Genomic DNA, 24,477 nt, shown 5'->3' with positions numbered 1-24,477 from the left:
GGGACTTTGAAAATTGCATTTAAAATAGACTGTTTAAAGGAATAGGAACATTAATGTTGGTTTGCAATTAAAAAACAACATATTTAAATGTATCACGCAAGATTTAACATCATCTAATGTGTCTCCTGATTGTGACATTGCAACTTGGATAAACATGACCACAAATGTCATTTAAGAGCTACGATAGAGGGGAAGGTTATGATTGTGAATTATGAAGTCTTTAAAAACACAAAATGGTATTGTATGACATTAAAATAATATAGAAAGTTGTATGAACTGCTGTGAAAACATTTTATGCTGCCTTTTTTTTAAGCTGATGTTCTGCTTTTGTGGAAGAACAAATAACATGGGTGACTAAATAAGTATTAATCTATTTAATATTTGGTTGTTAACTGATGATGTTTTCATGTGTAATATTTGTAGAGATGTGTGAGAATAGTGTTTGCATCATCTATCTCATTAGAAACACTTTGTAGAGATGCATTGCATTCATCAGCAGGTTGTCGTTGCCGCACTGTCCCTTTAAGAAGCCAGTCCAGCTGTCATTGGAGTAATTGTCTGAGCTTATACTCCTCTGGTGGAGGGGCTTATGCAGCGTTTCAGCAGGATCCAATCGTGCAGGTAGCACTCCTTATTCCTGCTCCCCCCAGAGTCCCGTCAGCAACACAGGCACGGGAGAACTCCTACAGATGGGACGCGTGCTCCCTGAAGACTGCAGAAAGTTTTAAGGCTGGGAAATGAGCGAAATGGCAGAACCAGCAACTATAACCAGACCCCTGATATCCTCCAAGCGACACAAGAGCATAAGGAAGAATTCCAGGAGAATTTATTCCCCATATCAGGACGATAATGGGTAAGCCAGCTTTTCGACCAAATCGGATATTATCTGGTTGCATTATAGTATATATACAAAAATGTATATAATTCTAATTGTTATAAAATTTTGTATATCATTTTTTCATACTTTTTAAATCTGATTTCTACAATATAAGGTATTTAAATAATAAACATCCATGTCTTTTGCCTATATACAGTAGATTAAGTTTTTCTGTATACACAGTCCACACTGCTTCACATAAATACAGATTTTTGCCTATAACACGTTTCATAAGCAAACTAGAGAACGGGAAGTGACTTTGGTCATCATTTTTTATCTACAAACTATACAATATATCAGGTTATACAGTTTTAGGGTTCTGAATCTAGTTCACTTTCATGCTCAAAAGTGTGTCTACAGATTTTGCAACATCCAAATAATATGCCTTATAATTAATGTTATATATATTTAATTTTCAAACGAATAAAAGAAATGTATTAATAATATATTTTATTATAAATTTGAATGTTGGTGCCAGATGCATTGGTCTAAGTATTTCAAAAACTGCTGATCTACTGGGTTTTTCACACACAACCATCTCTAGGGTTTACTGAGAATGATCTGAAAAAGAGAAAATACCCAGTGAGCGGCAGTTGTGTGGACAAACATGCCTTGTTGATGTCAGAGGTCAGAGGAGAATGGGCAGACTGGTTAGAGATGATAGAAAGGCAACAGTAACTCAAATAACCACTTGTTACAACCAAGGTATGCAGAAGAGCATCTCTGAACACACAACACATCGATCCCTGAAACAGATGAGCTACAGCAGCAGAAGACCACACCAGGTGCTGCTCCTGTGAACTTAGAACAGGAAACAGAGGCTACAATTCACACAGGCTCACCAAAATTGGACAAAAGAAGATTGGAAAAATGTTGCCTGGTCTGATGAGTCTCGATTTCTGCTGCATTCAGATGGTACGGTCATAATTTGTTGTAAAGAACATGAAAGCATGGATTCATCTTGTCTTGTCTCAATGGTTCAGGCTGCTGGTGGTGGTGGTGTAATGGTGTGGGGGATATTTTCTTGCCACACTTTGGGACCCTTAGTACCAACTAAGCATTGTTTAAATACCACAGTCTACCTGAGTATTGTTGCTGACCACGTCCATCCCTTTATTACATCAGTACTTATCTTCTGATGGCTACTTCCAGCAGGATAATGCACCATGTCACAAAGCTCAAATCATCTCAGACTGGTTTCTTGATCATCACAATGAGTTCACTTTACTCAAATGGCCTCCACAGTCACCAGATCTCAATCCAATAGAGCATCTTTAGGATGTGATGGTACGGGAGATTCACATCATGGAATTACAGCCGACAAATCTGCAGCAACTGCGTGATGCGATCATGTCATCATGGACCGAAATATCAGAGGAATGTTTCCAACACCTTATTGAATCTATGCCATAAAGAATTAAGGCAGTTCTGAAGGCAAAAGCGGGTTCAACATGGTACTAGCAAAGTGTTTTTTATTTTATTTTACCTAATAAAGTGGCCAGAGAGTGTGTATATATATAAAGGAATTTATGCACATATGTATAAATCAACAGTTTTGTTACATGCTGCACCAATAAAGGTCTAATGATACTACATTACTCTAATATTAATTGCTGTGATTATTGATCTTTGGTTGTGTTGCAGACCCTCTGATGATGAGGATAAGGATGGAGAAAGAGTGGACAGCAATGATCCAGAGGAGTTGTTCCAGAACATTCAGGTTCAGAAGGAAATCATCACCAACATCCGAACTAAACCCTGGCCAATAAGACGCAAGCTAAAAGTGCTCAAGTGAGACCCCACCGAGTGTATGTTAGGGAAATGCCATCAGAACGTATGCACAATCTGTACTGAAGTTATTGCAGATCATAAAATTGAATAGTTCTCTAGTGGAACAGTTTAAATGGCATGAGATAAAAAAGGATAAAGGATTTATAAGTTCAGCATTCATAAAGCCAAAATGTGCAACTAAATGGGCTGTAGGGGTATTTTTTCAGCTGATGCCAGTGTTTATACAGCAGTAGATGTGGTTATTAGCGAGTTAGATTCATTACATAAATAGGGGGAATTAAAAGAACTAAGCATTATTTCTTTCTAAAATTATTATTTGACCCCATTACTGCCATTAGCCTACTTAGAAACGACATTCGAAAATGTTTAAAACTGATGATAATGGCTTAGGAAAGCATCCTCGCATTAAACCCGTAAGGTAAATAACAATTAACTTTCGGCGCTTGAAAGCAGCCGCCATATTTACAACATGGTGCTTGGAGAACAAGCTAAATTGGCTGAGTAATTGTTTCATTAGCCTGGCCAGCAGTTTCTCATTTTACTGGGTAGCGATCACTGCAGCTTCTTTGGGCGTTTGACAGGGATGCACGAATGTACCCGCTGTGAATGACCGGGGTCACATCAAGATCACATTGTGGTTTTATCCTGGTACAGTGTACAAGCAAACGTTTTGGATTTATGCAACTGGCATAGAACTCCCAAAATACTGTGTATACAATACAGCTACATATTTCTTTGCATACTTTTTACACCATTTTTAATACACTTTTTTTTTTATTTTTTTTTACGTATTTCAAGTATATAACTTTTATATATCATATCAAATTTCAAAATGTATTTGAAGATTTTATGTCAGCTACCAAAATATGATTTTAATAGCAATTTATTTCAGGTGTTCTGAGCATTTGCATCCATCATAAAGTCCAAAGATGATGTTTGTATTTCCAACTAATGCTTTCATTAGGACATTTATCTATGAAGTTTCTTAAAATAACTGGCAGCGTGGAGGTGCGTGGAGAAGATACATGTTCCATTTTACGAGTGTCCTCGTCATCTTTGGATGAGCGCTCATGATTACATACACCCACCTTCTAAAGAAATAACCCCCCAAAATCAATTTTCAATCTGTATGTGTTTGATTCCTCTATTAAGCTGTCATTGAATTTTATGGCCTAATGTTGGTGTTGCTGGTTTGTTTTTCATTTTTATTAATAAAGACACCATGATTCGCCATTTTTAATGGGTAAAACAAAAGTGTGCTAGAGCTGTGTTCATGATCACAGCTCGGGAAATCCTTCTACTATTGCCCTGGAGTCAGTCTGGTGAAGATTGTTTGTATTTGTGTGTTTCAGGCAAGCTAGAGAGATTGTCCTGAAGTATGAGGGCAGACTGACCAGGACGAGAGGTTACCAGGCAGCAGGGGCAGATGTATGATCTATCTATCTATCTATCTATCTATCTATCTATCTATCTATCTATCTATCTATCTATCTATCTATCTATCTATCTATCTATCTATCTATCTATCTATCTATCTATCTATCTATCTATCTATCTGTCTATCTATCTATCTGTCTGTCTGTCTGTCTGTCTGTCTGTCTCTGTGTTTCTGTCTATCTATTGTTCTATCATTCAATCTATCATTCTATTATTCAATATATCATTCATTTGTCGAATTCATATTATAGCTACCTCTTCTTTTCACTGTCAGGATTGTGTGTTTTTTTTGTGTGTGTGTGTTTTTTTCGTGTTTTTTTCATCAGCTCTGTGTTTATGTGAGCTTCCAGTTAAGGTTGTGCGTGTCTCTGCCTCAGCGGTGCTCCTCATCTGCTCACAGACGCTGCACTCAAATTTATAGCCTGTTGTTATAGCCTGGTTTAATTAAAATGTCCAATGGCATTCGCCAAGGCTGCCCAAGCACCATTAAAATTAATTGACTTTTAAGCAAGTGGATTTGATGGTAAATTATTAATTCAGATTATGACTATCATGGCAGACTGAAAATCAGATACTGGTACACATTGTGTGTTTTTATATGATCTTATTATTTCTTATACATGGTCGCACAGGTCTTTCAACTCTGTTTGAATTAAATCTTTATTTATTTTTGTGGAGTCCTCTTTTTTTTTTTTTTTTTTGTGTAGTTGCTGAAGAAAATTTCAAGACTCTTGTACAACATTGTCGTCTTGTTCATTCCCTGGGAGATGAGGATCAAAAAGATTGAAAGTTAGTATCTAGATGCACAATATGTAATTAATTTGTATATCAATGTTAACCTATTACTGTAAGGCATAGAGAAAACATGATTTGGATCACATGAACTTTCATGAATGACAAACTAGCTCCTGATTTGGTAAATATATGAGATGTTATACAGATTCATTGAATCGAACTAGTGTGAGTAAAGTAATGAATAAAAAAATAAATAGACTGAATTAAAATGACCCTATACATAAAGTATTTAAGGGTCAGATCAGGTCAAAATAACCCCATACTTCATTAAATGTACACTATATGTTGATTTTTGAAGGTCACTTTGGATCAGGTGTAGCCTCTTATTTCATATTTCTGCGGTGGCTGTTTGGGATCAACATAGTTCTCACTGTCATGACTGGAGCCTTTATCGTACTGCCTGAGGTTAGTATGCACTGCTTTCGTTCTGAACAGTCAGGAATAGGCTGTATATTCAGATATTAACATTTATGAAATAAAAAGTGTCGAACAATTTGAATGTGCATTGCCTAATGATCTATTAAACATTACACATGCCTTTATTGTTATTTCCGAGAGCATGTACAGATATTAAAAGGGGTCATCAGATGCTACATGCACTTTTACAAGTTGTTTGAACTGAGGTGTGTGTTGGCAGTGTGCGTACACAACCAACCTATAATGATAAAAATCCCCCGGTGTTTTTATTTTTTAATTTTTTATTTGTTTATATAATTTTTTTGGGTCTACTGAAATCTTTACCCCTTTCTCAAATCGAGCTGATCTCAGATGCCTGTGTTTGTGACGTCACACAGACAGGCCCCTCCCATGATAGTTTGATTGACAGTAGTGTTTCAGCACAGACTGGACTGGTGTTTTATCTTAGCTCCGCCCTGAGTGAGCTGTCATCAGTCCACCATTGTTTCACCGCCGGAGCAAATGTAGACAAGAATGAATCCTAAGCGATCGAGATGTTCTGTTGTAGGATGTAATAATGAACATAGCAGTCGTTATTTACTCCTGACATCTGAACCGCTGAAGATGCAGTGGATTACGTTTGTTTCTAAAGGGAATGTGCCTCCAATCTACATAAATGCATCTATGTTCATGCAAATCATTCGTGATCCAGCTTCACCAACAGAAAAAGTGAGTATTAGGTTTTATAATTAATCTTTGCAAATTGCTTTTCCTAATAATGTGCTAATTAGCAAGTTTCACAATGAATGCGGATACAGTAAACAGTCCCTCAGAGAGTGGCTCGGAAGAGAGGGGCGGGGTCAGCAGAGCTCATTAACATTTAAAGGAAAATGCTACAAAACGGCTTCCTCTGAAAAGAGCTGGGTAAAAAAATAGTTTTTTTACACTACCATTGAGAAATTTTAACCAAACTATGTTACAGACTTTCTATTAAGACCCTAAAGAATAATATAAACTTGTGGAAAATGGGCATCCGATGACCCCTTTAGAACATTTTTAGACCTGAAAATGGAAAATATTGTTAGATTTATTTCACTCCTGGTGCAGAGACACAATGTAATTTCTGCTCGGGCATCATCTGTTGTCCTCTAACATTCCTTCTGTCTCTCCAATCTGTCCAATCAGCTCTTGGCCGGCGCTCCGTTTGGTACCACCCGCAGCAAGACCATCCCCAAGGAGCACCTTACATCTGCACAAGACCTGGACACCATCTGGTCGCTGGGGGCAAGACTATTATCTCTCATTTTAACTGCTTTACCAATATGATGTATATATTATCTGTGGATCTTAGGAGTTTAATCGCAAATCTTTTTTTTTATGTTCAGTCTGTCAGCTTGTCAAAAGGTTTTGTTTTATGTCTGTTTTTCAGGGATATCTTCAATATTCTGTGCTTTTTTACGGCTACTACGGCAATGTGCGTAAAATCGGCAGTGCCGGCTACAGACTGCCCTTGGCCTATTTTCTGGTCGGGATGGCTGTTTTTGCCTACAGCTTCATCACTTTGCTCAGAAAGTAATCGCTACTTCGAAGATGATTTGCTTATTAACCTCAGTACATTCACACTTATGCATTTGGCAGATGCTTTTATCCTAAGTGATACATAATGCAAATTTGTTTGGTTGCTGAAAAGAGCAGGTATGGTATTGCTGTTGAAGCTGGTTAATTAAGGATCTGGTTGACCTGGTCTTTTGAGCAGAGTTGATGAGAGTATCTGCTAAAAAAGCTAGACTAGTTAATTGCATGGACTACAATGATGGTGCTTTTTTAACCGCTTTTGATGTGCTGAAAATGTGGTGTTGCTTGAAAATCTCCCATTGCACTAATATTTCACAAAATCTTGGATTCAATGTTTTTATAATCTTGTTTTCTTTAAATTATCCAAGATCTGATAATATAGCTTATCACAAAACAAGGTGGGGAAAAATTATCAATATTTTGAGCAAAATGCAGTCAGTAAATTCCAATGCGATAACATGAAAAAGCATTTCCAGACATCCTCTCCAGGTCAAACTGCACAGAACACAACATGAGTGTTAAGTCATTTTTCGCCATGTGGTAATTTTTTCACAGTCAGGATCACAAAGATATGTACTACAGTATGTTTCTTTAGAAAAAGCTCAGTTTGTGTTTCTCAAATGCTGTTGTTTTTATCAGAATGGCTAAAAACTCCCGCATGAGTTTAGCCGGCGCCTCTGATGAGAATTACACCTTCTGCTGGCGTGTCTTCTGTGCGTGGGACTACCTGATCGGGAACCCAGAGGCGGCCGAGAGTAAAGGGGCGGCCATCGTCAATAGCATCAGAGTGAGCATCTACTGCATCCAACAGACCCGAGCAAACCATCTATCCTTGATTCAATTCTCAGTGATCATTCAGTTTTAATTCAGTTCAGCATTGCCTCCTAGGGAGGTTTATGTTACACTATTAGTGCTGTTTACGCAACGGAAAACATGTTATATGAGTCTCATCACTGTCATGCTGAATTACAAATGCATTCAGTTTGTTCATATACAAATGTTGCACTTGTTCATTGTTTTTAAAAGTTGCAAAAGTTGTGATTTCACCCAGATGTACAGTATGTGATAACCATGTATCGGTCAGGTCGACCTACTAGACAAGATTTGGCCATTTTGCACATTTCCACATTGCACAGTAAATAGGCATAATTTCTAGGTATCTGTAGCAGAACATATCGGTTAATCATTTCCAAAGTATTTGTCCTTTCTTTCTTTCTTTCTTTCTTTCTTACTTCAATTACCACAATTTAATGAAGTAACAGTTACTATAATACCTGTAATACCTATATACTATAATGCTGTAATACCTATTTACTATAATACTATAATTCCTATCTGGCAGAAATTATGATTAATGATTTTAGGATTTTGAACGGTGCTTTGGATATTAACCAGTGTTATGTTAGTGTCATTGAGATACTCTCATGTTTTTTATTTGTATTTTGAATCTGTTTAGATTTTTTTCTTATATATATATATTTTTTTTAATATTTTTAAAGTTTTAGCCATTTAGCTTTTTTTTCATATGTATACGTCTGTATAGTTTTCATTCATTGTAGTTTTGGTTATTTTTAATACATCAAGTTCAGCTATTTTTTTTCTTTATGGTTAAAATTGTTCTGCTTCTGTTTTTTTAGGAGGCCATTGTAGAGGAGCAAGAAAAAAAGAAAGACACTAGCCTGCAAGTTTCCCTCTTTATTTGTGTCTCCATTATCACCTCAACATAACCCTAAGTGCTGACTAGGTGTTTTCTCCAAAAACCCTCAGAAGTGCATGTTTAATAAAACTGTCTTTTGAGGGTGAGTATGATCTTATCAATAAGTGACTTACAGTGTTGTGCTGTTTCTCCCTATCCGAGGCTGTTCACAGCACGTGTAATGCTGCCTCAGACCGCTCTGATTTATACATCTCCTCCCCGTCCAATGCAGTCGCAGCAGAACATGCGAAATGGAAAACATCCTGCCGTATTTTATGAAAACTGCCTTTTACTGCAGGCAGATGACTGCACCTAAATCGCCAGCAGACCTGCTCACACATTAAAACCGATGGATATGTTGTGGGAGTGCGACATAGCCATCCGGACAGGGTTATGCTAACATCTGTACACCATCTCTAAATAATGATAGCTAAACTCTTGGGTTTAATCTAATGAGATCAGGTTTAGTAGGGTTTCTGTGAGTATTAAAAAGTCTTAATTCACCCTTTTTTTCAAATTAAGGTGTTAGAAAAAGTCTTAAATTCATAAAGTCATGGCATGTTGCATCCATTGCAAAAATGAGAATCTCCCTTCTGTCTTGTTTTCCAATACAAATAGCTAAACTTCTTTAAATCAAGATTTAATCGACATTTGAAACTACATATTAGGCATATGGTAAATCATATCATACAATGTGGTTTTCTTATATACTCAGCTCTCTATAATATTTGATTCTGATTGGTCTATTGCAGTATGATGCAGATGGCACTCAGTTACCTATAGTGCTAGTTTCAGGTTTCTCAAATAACTCTTTGAACTCTCACATAAAATAATTACGAGTGAATAATCAATAGTTTATGTCACATGATCAGCCGTTCGGGATGATACATGATCAGAAGTCTGTAGGTGTATCTGACTGTGTTGTTTTCTGTCCCAGCAGAGCTGTACTGATCAGTTTGCGGATTCTGGCAAACATTCTGGTCCTGATGTCTCTGACCGGCAGCATCTACATCATCTACTTTGTGGTGGATCGTTCTCAAAAACTAGAGCAGGAGAAACCCGAGCTAACACTCTGGGAGAAGAATGAGGTACAGTACGCTTATAGATTTTATGTTGTATTATACATCTTGGCCTAGAGATTACATATGCTTTCTGATAATGCCCCATTTTCTTTTCTTATATAATTCATAGTTTCTTCTTTTCTTTTGCTTTTTCACCTACTTATGCTATATCCTTAATGCATGTGTTTTTGTTGTTGTTGTTTTTTTGTTTGAAGGAAAAAGTGCATACTTTGAATGTGTATCAGAATAGCAGGCAAGCTTTGGGACTACTTTGTTATAATTACGTCTTTAACTGACCACTCTTTTGCTTTATTACGTGGATCCTGTCACCATTTTTCAACTGCCCTGTCAATCATCTTGTCACAGTTACCATAATCCACATTTCAGTCAATTTAATTTCCTACCATATTGAAATGAAGAGGCAGGTTGATGAAGCATTTAAAAATTAACGACCAAACTTAACGGACCCCTGCACATGACATGCAAGAAAAAATAAATAAATAGTGTGCACGATTTACTAATTCATTCTCTCAATTTAGTAAAATGTGCACACGATTACCATTACATTCCCTTAATTTGCTAAATTTTGCACACAATTTACTAAATCATTCTTCAATTTAGCCATTTTTTTTTTTTTTTTCTGGATGCCATGTGCAAGGCTCCATACAGATGTCAAATAAAGATCTTTCCTCAGGTTAGGTTGTTTTAAAAAAACTTACTGTTTTTACAAAATTTACTGGTGGTTTAGGAATCAAGCACAATGGTTTATGGGCAATATTAGCCATTCGAGTGTGTGGGGATCTGCATTTCAAATTTCTATCAGAAATAGTAAACCATACTGGTATGTTTGGGATACTCATTTCAACAAACTATGATTCTGGACACACTATCTCTATTTTTGAATACTGTTTAGGACTGATTGTATGCAAATCGGGTCACAACATTGTTCTTTTTATTGTTCTTCTTTTCCTCTTCTTCTTCTTATATTTAATTTCCTTCTAATTGTATAATTATTATTTGCTTTTACTGATGTCTGTCACATCCATTTAGTATTATTGATGATGTTGTGTGTATTTGAGGAAGATGAGTGATGTTATGCTGTATGTGTATTGGGTTTCTTCATCAGGTGAGCGTGGTGGTGTCCCTCATCACAATGATTGCTCCGTCAGCCTTTGAGTTAGTGGCTCAGTTGGAGATGTACCACCCCAGAACGAGTCTCCGCTTCCAGCTTGCCAGGTCAGAAAATCACATGAACACTTTTGCTGCTCTGGTATTACTTGACCTTTTTTATATTATGTTTGTCAAAAGGGAAATATGCCATTTTTTGTTTAGAGTTCTGGTGTTGTACCTTGGGAACCTCTACAGTTTGATTATAGCCCTCCTGGATAAAGTCAACAGTATGAGCTCTGCTGTGAGTCATGTGTTCATTCTTCTCAGCCTTTTCTCTATGGCTCTTTGACTAATAAATAAAATTCTAATTCCAATGCTGTTTAGTGCGTTTATGTAATTGCAAAGGCTGTTTTAAAGGGGTCATATGATGCCTTTCTATTTGGAGTGTTACTGTCACAATTCACTTAGGAGAGCACAGAACGAGGAAACAAGGAGTTCTTCACAAGCATACAGACAGGTCCATAAACCTGATATAACGCCCCCTCCTGGAAGGTGGTCTTCGCACCGTAGCAACATCAGAGGGAGGCGTGGGTGGGAACTTGGGTGGGGGTTCCCGGAGGAGGATGGATGTCAGGGTGGAGGCCATCGGAGAGACACTCGGGGGGTGAAGAACGAGGGAGGAGCCAGGGACGAGACAGGGGGGGACTTTGAGAAGGCAGAGTCCAGCTGGACCCAGGCCACAGTCATAACAACGGCTTACAGTGGAGCCGACAGTGGAAGAAGCCATGGAGGAAGTATGGCCTCCGACTCCAGGGGGCCAACCAACAGCAGTGGAGGAGGAGGAGCCCGAGGTGGAGATGGAGAGCCAACATGCAAGGGGGATGCTGAGGATCCGGGGGGCCAGGGTGGAGTCACGGACTCTGGTGACTAAGGCAGAGATGGAGATCCGGAGACCAAGTAGCCCAACAGAGTCGGTGGGACAGAGACACGAGGCGCCGAAGTGGAGCCACTAGGTCTATGGGTCAAGGAGGAGTCTGGGCCTCGGAAGCTGAAAGGCAGAGGTGAGGGATACTCCGACCCCCTGCGTAGCTGTGGGATGGCAGTCCCACGGGGCTCGCAGCTTAATGATGGTGGGCTGAAGTCTAGCAGAGGTAATGCCTGACAGCAGCGGTGGAGGAGGCAGGAGTGGGTGGAAAGGCAGGCATTTTGAGGAGCAGACACTGGATGATCAGAAGCCCCCGCAGGGCTGAACGAGGGAACAAAGTGCTGGACAGGACCAATTTCGTACCATACTCAGCCCACCATCAACCGCAATACAGGTGATGAAGATCCTCTCCAAAGTCACACCATGGTCTGATGAGTTGGGCTCAACTTCCAGGGGGATCTTATGCTCAGTCACTTGGCTTTGCTCTGGCTAGTGGATCACGGTTGGAAATGGCTTTCTGTCATCAGTGAGCTCGGGCTTATGCTCCAAACCATGGGGAGATGGTGGGCTGGGCTCTGGGTCGTGATAAGTCTGGGTAGTTGGTGAGGCTTGCCAGGAGCAGGAACAGTCTGGTGTGGCCCCAAACTGATTTTTTTGCAAGAGGAAGAGGTAATCCATGCAAAGGAGGGGATTCATAGTACAACACATCGAGAAAAAACAGGACTTAGAGAAAAAGTCTATAATCCATTATTATGTCCCCAATGAATGCAACAAATGCCTCATTTATACTGTGTTTGAATGTTTTTTAATCATTGCTCCGGCTGGACAGGGCATCACAGTATGGTAAGGAGTATAAAATATCCGTCAGATGCTTGAGGTATTCAGCAAATCACAATGCACTGGATAACTGGCCAATCAGAGCTCACCTCGCTTTTCAGATCGATGAGCTTTGTAAAAATCTATGCATAATCTGCAAGTCAGGGCATAGAGGAGAAACAACAATGTACAGTATGTGGAAAATAGTGTGTTATTAAACCTTAAACCACATTTCATTACACTAAATACACAAAATAATGTTATTTTAGTTGCATCATATGACCCCTTTAATTAATATATATATATATCCACTGCATATAGTGTGGCAGTTTTCTTTTACACACAAGCAATTTTATATTTTATATTGATACAGATATTTGATCACAATGTTTTGTCCAAATTGTGCAGCCCTACAAACAAGCAGCAAGCCTAAAAAAAAAATTATCAGACAAATTGAGCAGCCCTAATTATATTTTTTTTTTCTGATGTATTACTCAGCAAGAAATATATAATGTTTTAATGAATTAATGAAATCAGAATCATTGATTTATCATCAAAGGATTGATATGTGTACAGTAAAAATATTATTCAGATTTTTTACCACTCTTTAGTTAGCAAATTAACTTTCTTTTTTCGTAAAAAATTAATTCAACATCAATTTTACATGTTTTAAATAATCTTAGATTTCTGTGGGTGCGGGAAACCTGTCTGACTCAACATCATTCCTAGCGACGATTTCCCAGTCTACCGAGGACAACCTGTCCACCATCATCCCAGACATCACAGAGCTGCAGAACAGCACACTGACCATGACTCTTCTGGAGCTCAACAACAGCATGACCACCATCAAGAGCCCCACATCCTCCAGACAGCCAATGAGAATGCAGTCTCTGCTAAACCAGACCGTCCTCTATGAGTACAACACCAGATCACAACAGGACCCCTGCTGGGAAACATATGTCGGACAGGTACAACTATCCCATAGCATAGTTGAAACCTGGAAGTAAAATTTTTATTTATATTCTAGTTTCATTTGACACAAAGCAACATTATTATATTAAGTAAACAAAATGTTTCCTAGTATTTGAATCAGTCAATTCCTGATACACACACACACACGCACACACTCATATATAGCTTTTGTTGTTGGTGGTGTTTTCTTTTTGATTTTTCACTCTGAATAATGGCCAAACGAAGCTCTTAACAAATATCGTGTTGTTATGTACACTACAGTTCAAAAGGTAAGATTTTTTTAATGTTTTTGAAAAAAGTTTCCTATTCTCATCAAGCCTACATTTATTTGATTACAAATACAGTAAAAAGAGAAATATCATGAAAAATTACTACAAATTAAAATATATACATTAAAAATATACATTAAAATTTAATAGCTGAATTTTCAGCATCATTAATTAAATGATATTATTTGAAATGGTAATATCTTATATATTTTAATCTTTTAGATGCACTGATTTACTTTCCCTTTAGATAAGATTGATTTGTCCTTATTGAAAACAAGTGTTATTTTCTTTCCAAAAAATAACATTTTACTTCCAAAAACAAAAACGCCAATAAAATATTAAAAAAGTATGTAAGTCAAAACTAAAAATGTCTGAATGTCATTGCATTAGTATGAATGCAATGTAGTTCATCACATTAACAAATGTATATGTAGAGTCTGACAGCCAGAAATTGTCAAAGACTTTTTGTCTTCGCTTTCAACAATATAACTATTATTTCATAAGTTGAAACAAAATCTAATTTTGTCAAATGTTTGCCTGAAAAGTGTGTGTGTGTTTGTGTGTGTGTGTGTATGTGTATATATATATATATATATTACTGAGTGTCCAAATACTATTTGGGGGCCACAATCAGGCACATTTGAGGATTTCTGTGAGATCAGATACATTATACAGAGCACTTAAGCTAGCAGACACGCTTAGCATCATCCAGCTATGAGTTGAGTGACCTAATGAAGCATCTCAATTGCGGGCAACATGGTTATTTATTTAAGGCATTATTGTGACAAATAGTGTAAAGTATGTTTCCCTCTGGAGGAGAGGAATATGGATTGGACACATGGCTTGAAATATCCAGCGTGGCTTTTATTTAATGAAAGTATTGTCAGCGCTGTCTTCTTCTTGGTTTAGATCCAAAGGTCTGATTGAGAGTCCTGCATGAAGATACTGATGGTCTGCGGAGGGGTAAAATTGCATCATGCTCAAGGAAGGTAAATGCAGGCTGTTTATTTTGTTTATCTTATTTACAGGAGATGTTAAAGCTCTCCATCATTGATATGATCTTCACGGTGGCAAGTATCCTGCTCATTGATTTCATCCGGGGACTGGTGGTTCGATACTTGAGTGACTGCTGCTGTTGGGACTTGGAGAGCAAGTTTGTAAGTCGGTCGCTTCTGTTCCATAAACACATTTTCAGAGTTTTTTTCAAGCAGATATCTAAGCGATAGATAGAATCTATCTCAAACACTATAAGACTCCAGTTGGGTCACATTGCACATATTTGTGCTCGCTCTTTTTTATTTATTTTTTTGCATATTTAACATATTTAACCCCTTTAAAGCAATGCTCCAGTTTTAATACAAGTTAACCATAAGGTGTATAATATCTGTGCCACAAGCAATGTTTTCAAACAGGTTTCCCAAACATTGAAGTAGAAGTAATTAAGCAGTCTAATGTTTATTAATGGTCACATGACATACTGTTTTTAGTAAGTTTAATTGTCATTGTTTTTTTATTTAAATGTTTTGATTATTTCAATTGTATTTAATTATTAGCTTTTCATCAGCTTCATCAGTTTGGGAAACCCTGTTCTATACCATGCATTTATAAATTCCCTTTTTAATTAAATTAAATTCCCTTTCCAGCCAGAATATGGTGAATTTAAAATAGCAGAAAATGTTCTTCATCTGATATACAACCAAGGAATGATATGGTAAGTGAGTGATGATTTATAACATATCAATACATTATCTAAGATATGACTGTCAGTATAAAAGGAAATGCATCACAATATTATTTTTACATTTACTGTGACTGCTGTTTATCTCTGGTAAAACTCCTAATTTAAAATACCATCTGTGTCTCTGTATATTATTGTATATGAGCTTACCTATCTATATCTATATCTATATTATTATTATTATATCTGCACTAAACTGTCCTCTTCCCTTGGTGCTCCTTACACAGGTTCTCAATGCTCCATTGCCCTGCAGCTTCAGACTGTAATCACACAATAATGACTTGTCTGAAGCTATAGGTGCAGAACTCCTTTAAGATGGGAAATGAATCTTTCTGGTGTCTTTGTCTCTCCCTGTAGGATGGGAGCGTTCTTTTCACCCTGTCTGCCTGCCTTTAATGTCCTGAAGCTCATTGGCTTGATGTACCTGCGCAGCTGGGCTGTGCTGACCTGTAATGTTCCCCATCAGCAGGTCTTTAAGGCCTCCAGGTCAGTGAGACAAAATGAGGTCATTAAAGCTTATACATTCATTGAGCACTGATCTGAGGTCAGTGCTGCGCTGTTCCAGTAGTTATCTAATGTTTTGATATAAGAACATAAGAGTGTAGCTGACCTTGTATAATCTGCCATCATTTGCTTTTAACATGTAAAACCTATAAAAATATTGGTTCCCTAAATCCTGGGGCCAATTGAGCAGGTTGAAAATAATTTCATTAATTATTGTAAGTTTTTATTTATTTATTTTTAATAATGCAAAATGTTTACATGTATATTTAATATTCCAGGGGATATATATATATTACTGTATATAAATGTTTTACATAAAATTTATTTTTACATTTAAAAAATATATGTAATTTTTTTGTGTGTGTGAAACTCATGAATTCGTTAGATCTAAACTGTTGAGTCCAGTCAAAAAAAAATGCATGTTATTTTAAAGTGTCCTAATATTGTGTTGGAGTCCCCTACTACAGGTTTAAATGCATTAACATTTCATCAAAATAAGGTCTGAAAACACTGTAATTTCCTCAGATTCAGTTTGGACATATAACTTCCTTTTTCTGGAAATCGTATAGCATTGCACGTGGTTAGTAAACCGAGTTAGTCAAATCCAACCTTAACCTTAACCCAGTTTGACAGGCTTTTTTGAAATCCTGATTTTTTTTTATTTATTGCAACAAAGAACTATAATTTCTTCATCTTTCTTAGCTTAAAAACCTCCCAAACCCATTTTCTGCATGTCTCCTTTGCTGGAAAACGAAGAAGAGTGTACGTTTCTCTGACAGGAGCTGCAATGTGAATCATTTTTGGGTTTTACGAGCTGTGAGATTAATTTAAAATCAGCCAGCATTCAGTGTATGGATCAGGGACTCTCTGAACGCTACACTTTTTTCAGCTTGACTGAATTCAGATCCCTCTCATTTTCCAGTGCGGTGACTACAGAGATAACGGTGGATGCTTCATGTGTCAAGCGACTGGGTTGGTCAAAGCATCAGTCTCGCTCTGTTTCAGATTTATGTAATTGCATCTTCATAGCTTTATCAGGTAGTTGCAGATGTGAGGCGAAACATTACCGTGCATACTTATCTTCAGTGATAGTGCTGTTTTATCCAATAAAAAGGAATCATCCCACTGCAGGCAGGGAGTGTGTAACTTATCAGATATTATGGAACAGTCAAATCAGTGTAGTTTCTTTGTCTAGAATTCAAAGTCGATCACGGGGACTGTCTTTAATTGAAATGTATTTTATTCCCCAGATCAAATAACTTCTATCTGACGATGCTTCTCTTCATGCTTTTCCTGTGCATGTTACCGACCGTTTTTGCCATTGTGAGGTATCGGCCGTCTCAGTACTGTGGACCCTTCAGGTAAAAAAACTGTCCAGTGTTTACATCATTTTAATGTGATGTGTGTCATTTTTATATGTTGAAATACTTTTACCTATCTCTGAGACAAGTAGAGTATATGTTAACAGAAATACAAAGACATAGCAATATACATTGCAATAGTCGTGTTTTTATAAATTATATATATATATATATATATATATATATATATATATATATATATATATATATATATATATATATATATATATATATATATATATATATATATATATATATTAGGGCCATGACTCGATTAAAAAAATTTATCTAATTAATTAGAGGCTTTGTAATTAATTAATCGAAATTAATCGCATTTTAATCGCATTTTAATCGCATATAAATGTAATGTTATATATATATATATATATATATAACATACATTTATTTTATTTCAGCTGTTTGTCAAAGCAGCATTTCTCATTTTCATTTAGTTTAATTTGATGTACTAAAATAACTATAACTAAAACTGAATTAAATTAATAATAATAAATGTATGTATGTATGCATTACTAAAACTGACTAAAATTAAAATGGAAATTAGAAAATTAGAAATATTATATGATTATAATAATTAAATTTAATGTATTAATAAGTTAAAATAATAATACTTAAAATGAATAAAAACTATAACAGCACTTTAAATTATTATTTATTAAATTTTTTTGCATTGATGCCCAGACTGTACATTTATATTATGATATTTGACTGCAGGACAATTCAGCATTAAGAATCATATTTTAGCACAGTATAAGAATTATTTATTATTTATGTGAAAACACATAGCTGCCTTTCTTCATGTCTCATCTACTGCTCTGTAGTGGCCAGGAGAAGATTTACGACATCATCTCCGAAACCATTTCCAATGACTTCCCACTGTGGTTCAGTAAAGTGATGAGTTACGTCACCAGTCCTGTGGTGGTGCTGCCCGCTTTGCTTCTGCTCTTGTAAGTACTTCAGTCTACACTGGCCTTAATTACCACACAGAAAATAACTAGAAAAAGGCAGTCTTATCAGCAACAAATATAGATGTTGCCTTGACAAGATTAGTTTCTTCTTAATATGTTATTGGTGCTTATGCATAGCTTGGTGGTCTTTGTTGTCCACCAAGGCTGCATTTATTTGATCAAAAACAGAGTAAAAAGAGAAGTATTGTGAAATATTATTAAAATTTAAAATAGTTGTTTTCTACTGTGATATATTTTAAAAGATAATTTATCCCCGTGATACAAAGCTGATTTCACAGCATCATTACTCCAGTCTCCACTGTCACATAATCCTTTAGAAATCATTGACACACACACACCCACACACACACACACACACACACACACACACACGTTTGTTTTTGTGAAAAGTGTGTTCATCCCATAGGCGTAATGGTTTTTATACTGTAGAAACTGTATATTCTATGGCCCTACACCAACCCTACACCTAACCCTCACAGGAAACTTTGTGCATTTTTACTTTCTCAAAAAAACTCATTCTGTATGATTTATAAGCGTTTTGAAACATGGGGACATGGGTTATGTCCTCATAAGTCACCCTCTCCTTGTAATACCTGTGTCCTACCCATGTCATTATACAGAGTTGTGTCCTGATATGACACAAGAACACACACACACACACACACACACATATGTCCACCCCCTCCCTTCCCCCCTCACAACAATAAGTGGGATATATGTTATGTAAGGAGTTTTTGATAGTCTGCTTTAGGAAAAACACAGGTTAATTCAGCATAGCTTCATTGCTGTTGAGTTTGGAGGGTTTAGATTGAAAACTCTAGGAGTTACATCTACAATGTTTGGTCTATGGTATCCCTTCCCTTGTTTGTACAATATCAGCATGTTGGTTTCGTCAAGCGGACATAATTCAACCAGGCGAGCGGGACAAATGCCTTCAGTTACTCAACCTTGTGCTGTTTGTCACTGTCTCTTTCAGCATGCTGATCTACTACCTCCAATCCATCGCTAGATCACTCAAAGTCACCAACAGCCAGCTGAGAATGCAGCTGCAGACCGTGAGTTACTTTGGATTGAATATCATCATGATGTATTTCAGTTCATTTAACAGATCCGTGATTTACAACGCGGAACCCGAGCGAAACAGGATAAGGTCTTTGGATTTCACATAATCTCATTTCTCCGGCAGTTTATTTTATAACGCCAATTAAATCTCCTGTTGCAGGAACGCACGGACGACAAGAAGAAAGTATTTCAGTTGGCCGCAGGTATTTTGTATATTAACTATCTTCATTACAAATACAAGAGAATGTTTCGGACACATTTCAGTTCCTGACAAAGTTATGTACTCTCAATATATAACGTCATAAGCCAATATCAGCTTGTCACCAGTTGGCTGGACGTTTGGGTGTGATTTACAGCGCGTCTGCAGGGACCTGAGGGTGGTGATAAAAAGTCAGAACAAGAGAGCGACATTACTAGTATGGAGTCGTCCGCCCGCTCTGCCTCCCCTCCACGCCGCAACGGCAGCATCACCAACTTCGAAGCTCCCGTCCGCCCGGGCAACAGCATCCGGACCATAACGCAGTCGGCTTCACGTCCTGACATCCCTAGAGCTGCTGGAGCGACGCAGAGCCCCACTGTCCCTGTGCGGCAGAAACACAAATCTGAGCCCATGGCCAGTAGGTCTGTGCTGCTCTCTGGGTTTATTTTTCCCTGCTGCTTAGCTTCCATACATCTGCAGTTCATTAAGCTTCACTGCCCTCCATTTTTGTCCATGTAGTTCTTTCAGAATGCACAGCAGTCCTTCAGTTCCTCAAAGACAAGTACGACGAGTGGAGTACATACCCATCAGGTTTGGCATCTTTGTGAAGCTTTATTATGAATAAACATAATTCTGCAACTTGTTTCTACCTATGACAGTAATCTTTTAAAGCATTGCTCCAGAATTCAATTCAATTTAAAAACAATGTGGCATAATATACTGTAGATTAATGCATAAAATAATGTCTGTCTTCATTTATTCATTATTTATTTATTTTAAAGTGCAAATCATGATTACAGCAGTGTTGTTAAGTATAATTGAAAATATTTTAAAAAATCCTAATTTTCATAAAGCTGAAATTAAATCTAAATATTAGATGATGAAAAACGTAAACTTTAATTCATTTAGTTGCCACATAACATTTTTGTTTAAGCTGAAGTGTTAAAATTAATACAACTAAATATAAATATTAAAACAAAACACAAAAATGACAAAAGCACTTATTAAAACTAAAATTGTAGATAAAAACTGCAAATGCTGTGGACAAATAAATGTATTGGAGAAATAATAATATAGCGCCTTTAAAAGTAGCATCTCAAAGCGCTTTACATAAAAAATATGAAATTAAAAGATTCACATGATAGTGCAGGCAGTAAAAAACTAACCAAACAATACAATACAAATCCAATATAATAACAAAGAAAGTAATCACAAATCACATAAAGGCTACCCTAAAAGAGTACGTTTTAAGGGACGATTTAAAAACACTAAGGGATTCTGCAGTAATCCATATCAGTAATTCATAACCAGATGTTCATACACTTAGAAAATTAGTCCTAGCTCAAAAAGTATGATTTAGACAGCTTTACTGACCAAACAATAAACTGTATTAAAGTTTTCCTGAATAATTAATGTTAAGTGCTTTAACAGGATACAAAATTTATATTTCTGGTCTTAAACCCTTCAGAACATTGGCTCGCTTGACTTAAATTGTTTATGGGCATTACTGTAAATGTGCTTTTTCACTTAATTTGTTTTTAAAGACAAGAGAGAGACAAGTCAAAAACTTGTACTTTTCTTTATTTCACTTTATACTTGGAATTGTGAGATCATGGATAAGGACTTCAGTACTTGCACTTTGAGAGTAAAATTTCTTTTGGCATCACCTTTCATTCCATAAAATGCAATTCACTTCATACTCCTTAAAGGGACAGTTCGCCAAAACTGGAAACATTCCAAACCTATATTATTCTCTGTTTTATGTGGGTAGATTGCTTTATGTTGCTTTAAGTCCTTGACAGTAAAAATCACCATCCAGTTTTTAAAATCTCCTTTTTGTTTCACAAAGAAAGAAAAATACAGGTTTGGAATGACATAGTAAATAGAAAAAGTGCAGTTTTATGCGAACTATTCCTTTAACATAAATTACAAGCTGCATCATAAAGGTAAATGTCTGTTTCTAGAGTTTATAAAAGATAGGGTGAATAAGTACAAGCATACATACCTATATGTTGCATTCTGTGATATCCAGGCATTCTGGGTACTTGGGCAGCACCAGCAGTTCCTGCCGCTCCAAGTCCTACCACAACATGGCCTACAACCCGTGTACACGTTATGCTGAAAACATCCACTCCGATCCACAGTTTCGGAAGACCCTTCGGCCCATGCACACTGAGCCCGCCGTAATCACAGCTCAGAGCTACGTGGGCCACCGGGCACATTCGACACGTTACATCATTGTCAATGAACACGAAGCTCGCAAGAAGCTCATGCGCTCAAATACACGCATACCGAGACATTACCGTCTCGCAGACGAACCAACGGAGATCGTAGAGCTCTATCCACGTAACGTGAAATGTTACATTCCTCGTCCTCTTCACCGAAGCCACCAGCCACACCTCAACGAGGAAGAGGAGGAGGAAGATCCAAAGAGCAGCACGAAGAGGGCATCGTTCAGACAGTCGAAACGTCCACGACCACTGTCGGATCTCCATCAGACCGCGCGATTCTACATTGGCGATACAACAAACAGTCAGTTGTCTATGGAGCAGGGTTTATACTGCGATGAAGAAGAGGATGATCATGAAGAAGATTGGGTGAACGACCCTCAGACAAACATTCGAGGTCCAGAATCGGCTCACAGGTGCGGTGAACCATACGTCAAGCCCAAGACCAAGCATAAAGTGGAGCCGTCTCTGACCGAGTCAGATTCAGCATCGCTGGCGTCCAGTAGTGACCAACAAAACAGCAGCACAGACCAGTACATCCAGGTCATTCACAACAAAAAGAAGTACCTGAAGTCCAGCGCCAAGCTGACCAAAACAAAATCCAAGAGCAGTGTTAAACTCAATGTTCCTGGAACTAATGATCTTGTCTGCTCCAACGTTTAACCTATTTAGAGATTATGGCTCTGCTCGAAAACACCGTCAAGCTTTCTGTGTAGGAAGCATTTTAGGTGTACACTAACACCAAGTCTGTTTCATGAGGCAGGATGCAACATTATCCTGCCTTCTAAAGGCTGGAATACATTAGACGACTTTTAAAATTGGAATACATTTCTGATGACTTTTAAGTTGTTCCTAGTCGTTGCTAGGAGACATGTGACAAATGAAAACAATATGTGTTCTAAAATCGGCTCAAAATAACAAATACGTTTGATATCCGCCAGCTGGAGAAAATCAGTCAGCGACATCACCACTTCGCAATTTACTGTGAACTCTGACTGCTTACAATCTACTGAATGACTCTGATTTTGGCAACTATGGTCCACTTGTCTAGACTGTGAATCAGGGCTAAACTGTGGTCAAAAGTATTCAAACCTTAAAAGGCCTTCTTCTGGCCAAATTGTAAAGCAGCCTTACAGGTGATGGTCATATAATTAGAATATCATAAAAAAGTTGATTTATTTCACTAATTCCATTCAAAAAGTGAAACTTGTATATGTATTCATTAAACACACACTGATATATTTCAAATGTTTATTTCTTTTAATTTTGATGTTTATAACTGACATCTAAGGAAAATCCCAAATTCAGTATCTCAGAAAATGTGAATATTGTGAAAAGGTTAAATATTGAAGACACCTGGTGTTACACTCTAATCAGTAAATTAACTCAAAACACCTGCAAAGCCTTTAAATGGTCTCTCAGTCTAGTTCTGTATGGTACACAATCATGGGGAAGACTGCTGAATTGAAAGTTGTCCAAAAGATGACAATTGACACCTTTGCAAAAGGAGGGCAAGACACAAAAGGTCATTGCAAAAGAGGCTAGCTGTTCACAGAGCTCTGTGTCCAAACACATTAATAGAGAGGCGAAGGGAAAGAAAGTATGTGGCAGAAAAAAGTGTACAAGCAATAGGGATAACCGCACCTTGGAGAGGATTGTGAAACAAAACCCATTAAAAAATGTGGGGGAGATACACAAAGAGTGGACTGCAGCTGGAGTCAGTGCTTCAAGAACCACTACACGAAGACGTATGGAAGACATGGGTTTCAGCGGTTGGATTCCTTGCGTCAAGCCACTCTTGAACAATAGACAGCTTAAGAAGTGTCTCGCTTCAAAAAGGACTGGACTGCTGCCGAGTAGTTCAAAGTTATGTGCTCTGATGAAAGTAAATTTCCTTTGGATATCAGGGTCCCAGAGTCTGGAGGAAGAGAGGAGAGGCACACAATCCACGTTGCTTGAGGTACAGTGTAAAGTTTCCACAGTCAGTGATGGTTTGCGTTGCCATGTTATCTGCTGGTGTTTGTCCACTGTGTTTTCTGGGGTCCAAGGTCAACAAAGCCATGTACCAGGAAGTTTTAGAGCACTTCATGCTTCCTGCTGCGGACCAACTTTATGTAGATGCAGATTTCATTTTCCAACAGGACTTGGCACCCTCACACAGTGCCAAAGCTTCCGTTACCTGGTTTAAGGACCATAGTATCCCTTTTCTTAACTGGCCAACAAACTCGCCTGACCTTAACCCCATTGAAAATCTATGGGGTACTGTGAAGAGGAAGATGCGATATGCTAGACCCAAGAATGCAGAAGAGCTGAAGGCCACTATCAGAGAAGCCTGGGCTCTCATAACACCTGAGCAGTGCCACATACTTATCGACTCCATGCCACGCCGCATTGCTGCTGTAATTCAGGCAAAAGGAGCCCCAACTAAGTATTGAGTTCTGTACATGCTCATACTGTTCATTTTTTATACTTTTTAGTTGGCCAAGATTTCTAAAAATCCTTTCTTTGTATTGGTCTTAAGTTTAATTCTGATTTTCTGAGATACTGAATTTGGGATTTTCCTTAGTTGTCAGTTATAATCATCAAAATTAAAATAAATAAACATTTGAAATATATCAGTCTGTGTGTAATGAATGAATATAATATACAAGTTTCACTTTTTGAATGGAATTAATGAAA

The 24,477-nt window shown here is 37.4% G+C and overlaps 1 protein-coding gene across 1 annotated transcript; it reads left to right on the top strand.

Annotated features, from left to right (window-relative positions):
* Positions 1-702: 702 nt before the first annotated feature.
* Positions 703-23,011, top strand: LOC113052015 (transmembrane channel-like protein 3). The gene is made up of 22 exons (XM_026216256.1): positions 703-853; positions 2,522-2,668; positions 4,021-4,096; positions 4,813-4,894; positions 5,199-5,305; positions 6,482-6,580; positions 6,726-6,868; positions 7,511-7,658; positions 8,509-8,552; positions 9,508-9,655; positions 10,755-10,864; positions 10,961-11,039; positions 13,163-13,447; positions 14,749-14,877; positions 15,364-15,431; positions 15,816-15,944; positions 17,213-17,323; positions 18,163-18,288; positions 19,286-19,364; positions 19,532-19,574; positions 19,728-19,992; positions 21,603-23,011. The coding sequence occupies exons 1-22, from the start codon at positions 738-740 to the stop codon at positions 22,459-22,461; spliced, it is 3,393 nt and encodes a 1,130-aa protein (XP_026072041.1). The 5' UTR covers positions 703-737; the 3' UTR covers positions 22,462-23,011.
* Positions 23,012-24,477: the final 1,466 nt, after the last annotated feature.

This window comes from Carassius auratus, chromosome 32 (genome assembly GCF_003368295.1).
Source record: "Carassius auratus strain Wakin chromosome 32, ASM336829v1, whole genome shotgun sequence".
Taxonomy (NCBI): domain Eukaryota; kingdom Metazoa; phylum Chordata; class Actinopteri; order Cypriniformes; family Cyprinidae; genus Carassius; species Carassius auratus.
This window is presented reverse-complemented; position numbering and strand designations above follow the sequence as displayed.

Coding starts and splice junctions, on each gene's coding strand:
- LOC113052015 (XM_026216256.1), top strand. CDS start 738: ATGAGCGAAATGGCAGAACCAGCAACTATAACCAGACCCCTGATATCC. Junction 5,306..6,481: donor CCTTTATCGTACTGCCTGAG/GTTAGTATGCAC, acceptor CTGTCCAATCAG/CTCTTGGCCGGCGCTCCGTT. Junction 15,432..15,815: donor TACAACCAAGGAATGATATG/GTAAGTGAGTGA, acceptor CTCTCCCTGTAG/GATGGGAGCGTTCTTTTCAC.